The 6,155-nt window shown below is 34.6% G+C and overlaps 1 protein-coding gene across 3 annotated transcripts; it reads left to right on the top strand.

Annotated features, from left to right (window-relative positions):
- The first annotated feature begins 1,185 nt into the window (after positions 1-1,185).
- LOC134263204 (BTB/POZ domain-containing protein 6-like) lies at positions 1,186-6,017 on the top strand. 3 transcript variants are annotated; one of them, XM_062745517.1, is made up of 3 exons: positions 1,186-1,387; positions 4,333-4,597; positions 4,747-6,017. In XM_062745517.1, exons 2-3 carry the CDS (start codon positions 4,344-4,346, stop codon positions 5,768-5,770), a joined length of 1,278 nt encoding a protein of 425 aa, XP_062601501.1. In that variant the 5' UTR covers positions 1,186-1,387; positions 4,333-4,343; the 3' UTR covers positions 5,771-6,017. The 3 variants fall into 3 exon arrangements, with proteins under 3 accessions (XP_062601501.1, XP_062601500.1, XP_062601503.1); XM_062745516.1 differs by lacking the exon at positions 1,186-1,387 and adding an exon at positions 1,459-1,657; XM_062745519.1 differs by lacking the exon at positions 1,186-1,387 and adding an exon at positions 2,881-3,285.
- The last annotated feature ends 138 nt before the right edge of the window (positions 6,018-6,155 follow it).

Genomic DNA, 6,155 nt, shown 5'->3' with positions numbered 1-6,155 from the left:
ATATTAGTATATTTACTAGATAAGATTAATAAAATTTAGAATTGATGAGTAACTTTCACTAGGTATCTAAGTATCTATACGACCCCCGCTCCACAACTCACTATCTTAACCAGTAAACTGAAAGTTTACTAATCACGACCAACGCTTTACGAAACACACTAGTTAAATTAACTAGGTTTTTCTTTCAGTGTAGCGTTCATAATGCAGAAGCGTACAACTCCTTCAGCATAGTGAAGTTTGACTATAGAATAGTGTCTGTGAAGATCAAGCTCAGTCTGAGAACCTCAAAGACAGCTCAGAAAGTCAAGCACGCTTGAAACAGTTCTCCAACAACCCTGAGCTTCAGCAAAATTGCACAGTCGCCGTGGAGAATAGATTTCAAAAGGCTGATGAGAGTAACAACGAAAGATACGAAAAGTTTGTAAAAGCCTATGAAGAAGCAATGGAAGAATGTCTTTTACAGCTGAATGCTTTCACAGAATCATTGCTACATAGTGCTATTGTGCACTCTCTATTTTACCTTTTGACTGCATAAATATTTCGGGTTTTAACACTAATGCCCTTATGTGGGTACTACATGTACTGTCTTTTGACAGCACCTACATGTAGTTTATTTTTCCTTCTTTTTTTCTGTATGTGAATTTAATGGTCAACTTTATCTGTGTCTTGACCTTTCCATTACATTACAAATACTAGTATATGGACCTGTGATCTTTTAAATTCATAAAATGATTGACATTGTAATATAGGGCATTTTTTAAATGACGCGATTTCTGTTATTTAAAGAGTCCACTAAATCAATATATTCCACGGAAATCATTTTAATGATCAGACCTAAGCTTTGATATCCAATTTTGTTCGTAAAGGAATCCAATGAGTTCTACGTCGTTTATTTTGAAGTTGTTGGTTTGAAATAATTATAAAGAATAACCCAATCATTCCATTCCACTCTTAAAATTTACTTTAATTCTACTATCTTCCAAATCAATCTCGTTGACTCTGAGTAGTAGCTTTCATGCATGATAAAATAAACTATGAAAATAAAGATCATTTAGAATTTTTAAAAAGCAATGCAAATATTTCAAATTCTAAATTGTCGTTGAAAATTTAAAAAACCGCTCCAGGGTTAGAACCGTGTGTGTATAAACATTTAAAAATGTAGCAATAAAGACGGGTAACTAATATTATCTTTTGCAGTTATCATTAGCGGATTTGTGTCACTGCTTTATTGAAGTATCTTTTAAATTTTATTGAGCTACAACCTTTCCTTGTTTGTTAGAACTGTGTCACACATGTAAACAATCTTAGAGCAGCGAGGTAGCAAGAATTCATGCCAAAAACTAATCGGTGCTAAATTCCAAAAGTCGGATACTCTTTCCTGCGAATGGTATGCACCTTACACATTTATCAAATTGTTTTTATAAGAGGATTATCGTGGTCGACTTTTGGGGCCTTGATTAGTCATTCATCCTAAAGTAGTTTGATTAATATATATCGGTTTCGTTCGAGGGCCCACAAGTATAATCACATGTGATTTTTTTGGTATCTACCTTGTTCATTTTGGTCGAGGTTTATATATTGCAAATGGAGGATTTGGAGACAATTCGGAAACTGTATAGGGATGATCCATTCACAAAATCTTCTTCTCCATTGTCAGGTAGGCTGGGCGCATTACTTTGAAATATCCGGATCATTTTGTCTAAGTTTTGCTCATATTATTCGAAGTTGTAGTCAAAAAGCAGGACTATCTCAAAGCAGCTTCGAAAGGTTAAATGTCAAGTGTCTGTTTGTGTGTTTAACGTCCCTTCCAGATTTTTTACTCACATTGAGGCGCCACCATTGCCGCTGAAAAAGCAATGTAGTTATATTTTGACCTATTGACACGGGGACTATAAGTTTTTCAACACCTATGTATTAGGAATCAAGCAAAGGAAAATAAAGCTTTTATCAGATGCATACTTTTTAAAATAACTTTAGTAAAATCCAAATATGGATGATGAAAGCTCTGTAAAAGAAAAATAAAAGTTACCTGTTAAACTTATGATTTAAACCTAGATTTTAAATGTGAAAGTGTTTAACCAAACTTCTATATGTTCTTCAGGTTACCATTTGAAAGGAATTATTACAATATGGTAATAACAATTAAAGTGAGCAATATACGGCACGATGGAAGGGTATACGAAAAAAGCACTTGGCATGATGCCTTTACTATTTTTGGTACTCTAACGTTATGTAGTAGGGAAAGAAATGGTTGTGGTGATAAATTGCCAAATTGCATAACAAGATTTCAGTTGCCAGTATAAAAACTGTCAACCTCATTGTCTAGAAATGGAAAAAGTTAAATGGAGGGCGTGCAGACACGAGGGTTAAAAAGCAAAACACTGAACAATCAAATATCCATAAAAAAGCTAAACAGACCGACAACAGAAAAGTACATGCACTCAACTCGAGGGCATGAACACATCAAACAGTAGGAGAAACCTTCAATGCTTAGTATGGCGAACTAGAAATTAATAGCTCAGGTTTGGTACTAAAGCTGAAACCAAAAAGCATTGGGCAAATTCTAAATAGGTGTATTTTGCACTCAGGAATATGTCTAAATTGAAAATAATTTATTCTGCGGACAATTTCTCTGTTACATAATATGTTCAATGCAGCTTAATCTTTTCGCAAATGCCAGAGACAATTTAAAAGGCACACAGAATGATTTTCATTCCAATTGAAAGCAAGAAATTCAATAAAGACTCGAAATTAGTTTCTTGTATATCAAACTGGAGCCACAATCAGGATTCGTTTAATTTATCGAAGAGTTCCTTTAATGCCAACATGTACATTTCCTTATTGTAAAGAACTAATTACTTGATAGCACAAAAACGTGCTGTCTGCACTTTTAATGGTCTCATTGTACGTGATGACCGCCTTGTCGATTCCTTTTTCTAACTCCATTTCGGATCAATGGGGCTCGCCATCTCTCTATTTTTTACGGCATTAGAATTCATTGTTTGAGCTTTTAAAGTTTTCTTAACAATGTATTGATGTGGCAGTTCTGCACGGATCGATAGCAGACGTAGATCATTATGAATTGTTTAAATCATCCGATATATATTTGAAACCTTTTCAGTAGGTTCTTGTTCCAAAGAATGGGGTATTTGTCGCAACATTGTGTCAGTTTCTCTTTGAATTCTGTCAAAAATATGAGCTGCTTATAATCTGACGAAGTGCACATGCGTACCGAGACAGCCTCAGTCTTCTGCAATAGTAGCTGTCATTGATTGGTGATTAGAGGTATTCTGGTCTTTTCCTAGTGTTATCTTCAAGAAATCAAAATCTGTCACTGAATTGGATACTAATACTATATCTTTTGAGTGGATTATCACACAAGAATATCATAAGAAATTGAATTCAAATTCACCAACAGGCCAGGTAGAGTATATTGTATGAAATATTTCGAGATATTTCGATAGAATGGTATGTTAATTCTAAACGTGGAGGTTGTAAGGTTCTGTATAGTATTTGGAAGCCTAATTTTTTTTTTTAAATTAGTCTGATGTTTTACACAAAAAAAAAATATGAATTGCCATCGAACGATATATTCAATGTCTTTGAATCCATTGTTGTTGAAGATATTCAGAGTTGGTAACAAACTGTTTCACAGTTAGTCCAGTATACTAGTATAAAGTGGTAATCAGATGTCTTTAACCTTGTATATTTGTTATTTTTATGCGCCCGGATCGATAGATCCGTAGATCATATATTGTTTTTGTCCTATATATTGAAACTGTTTGTTTGTTTGTTTATTTGTTTGTTTGTCCCCAAACTTTAACCTTTGCCATAACTTTTGAACCATGAAAGGTAGAAACTTCATATTTGGTATGCATACTTCACTAATTAGGTGCTTTCAAATGACACCAATATTAATGACCTTGTGACCTTGAATGTGACCTATATGCTAAAAATAGCTTTTCTGTCTGCAAACTTTAACCTTCGCCATAACTTTTGAACCATGAAAGATAGAGACTTCATATTTAGTATGCATACAACACTAATAAAGTTCTTTCAAATGACACCAAGGTCAATGACCTGGTGACCTTGACTGTGACCTATATGCTAAAAATAGCTTTTTCGTACCTTTCACTATAACTTTTGAACCATTAAAGATAGAGACTTCATATTTGGTGTGCTTACTTCACTAATCAAGGTCTTTCAAATGACACCAAGGTCAATGACCTTCTGACCTTGATGTTACCTATGCTAGTATAATCTTTAACCTTTGTTGCCATATGTGTTTCACAAACACATCTTTTTTAACCATATGTATTTGTTGTATTTCAGATTCGGACGATATGTCAGCACATTATGACTGGCAAGCCAAGAAAACGTTAGCTGAATGTAACCGACACATGCTGACCAGCGAGATAGCCTTCGATGTCCACTTTCTGGTGGGAGAGACACGTCAAGTTGTTGGAGCTCATCGCTATGTTCTCGTCAGTCGTAGCTGTGTGTTCTACGCCATGCTAATTGGACCCATGGCAGCTAAGACAGACGAGAGAATAGCCATTCCAGACATAGAAAGCGATATATTTCAACATATGCTAGAGTAAGAAAATTAATGTAATTTAGAACTTTAATTCTAAAAATATTTTTCCAAAGAATATTGACATCTGGTTAAAACATGTTGACAATTGTAATGATTTAAAAGGTTTCATTTAATCTTTTAATGATTTTAATGCATTTTATCATTTCCAGGTACATATATTGCGAGGATACTAAAATCGAGGCAAAGAACGCTATACAGATTTTGTATGCAGCCCGAAAATATGGTTTAACGGGACTGGAAGAAAAATGTAGACGTGTGTTAGAACATGGATTAAATACACACAATGTATGTGATATTCTCCAAGAAGCCCACAAATTTGATGAATCAACATTGAAAAACAAATGCTTAGAATATATTTGGCATCAACCGAAGGAAATCTTACGTTCGGGTAGTTTCGGCAATCTTCATGCATCTCTAGTCAAAGAAATAATCAAGTCCGAAAAACTCGACGCCAAGGAGGAAGTGGTGTTCGATGCAGCTCTCCGGTGGTCTGAACAAGAGTGCTTAAGGAACGGTGTCATCGTATCACCGCAAAATCAGCGTCGCTATTTAGGGGGAATTCTGTACTACATCCGTGTTCCTGTTTTAGAAGCAAGTTATTATCATAAAACCGTGGTTAAATCTGATATTCTATCGACAGAAGAAAGAAAGATCTTGCACAACTATTTCAGTGGAACTAATACTGATGTGAAGAAATTTCGGACCGATAAAAGGTCAAAGGGGGAGAATCAGACCCTTCATTGGCGGTTCGGTCCGGTAAACTGTATGCATAACGAGACTACCGCTATTGCATTTTCATCTTCCAGAGAAGTGTTCGTAGATGGCGTTGAGGTAGACGGAACCGGGTATGACGAGGAACACTATGACGTATTCCTGAACATTTACGATATGGACAATCAAGAAAAAGCCAAAGCCAGAGATAAACTTGTGATAAATAAAAAGCAGCAATCGTATCAAATCAAGTTCCCCGCACCACCAATAATTTCTAAAGGTTTTACATACACGGTTATTCTCAAAATACAAGCGGAACATCGGTATTATGGAGCTAGTGGGCGCTCTAATTTGAATAAAACTGACTCCCAACCAGCTTATATAAACCCAGAAGGAGAATTTACAAAACGTGTTGTTAAGAAGGACCAAGTTCCGGCAATTCTTGTTCGCCCTATTTCTTGATATTTCCTGATCTTTTTTTCAAAATTTCTTGATAAGAATAGTTTAAAGAAAACACGGAAGATTTTCAGTCACGCAATATTGTTCTACACAACCAGTGCCAGAAAGGTGCACCCATTTGCAATCAGCACTTTATCTGTTTTTTTTTTTTAATTTGATCTATTTTATTTTACCCATGCGAGAAGTAATATCACTTTTAAAACAGTATTTATACTTTTAAATATATATTATATATATACATGTACAATGACAATGCAATATATAATTTTTTTATCTTGGGTATTACGGTATACATTTTTGATATATTATATATGAAGAATGTTTATATATGTAATAAATATTATTTAGTCATGCCTGCTTTGTTGTTCAGTACTTCTTTTAAATTACG

Source organism: Saccostrea cucullata, unplaced genomic scaffold (genome assembly GCF_032062105.1).
Source record: "Saccostrea cucullata isolate Sc308-1 unplaced genomic scaffold, CSIRO_AGI_Scuc_v1 ctg331, whole genome shotgun sequence".
NCBI lineage: Eukaryota > Metazoa > Mollusca > Bivalvia > Ostreida > Ostreidae > Saccostrea > Saccostrea cuccullata.
The sequence above is the reverse complement of the archived record's forward strand: the minus strand, read 5'-3'. Positions and strand labels throughout refer to the sequence as shown.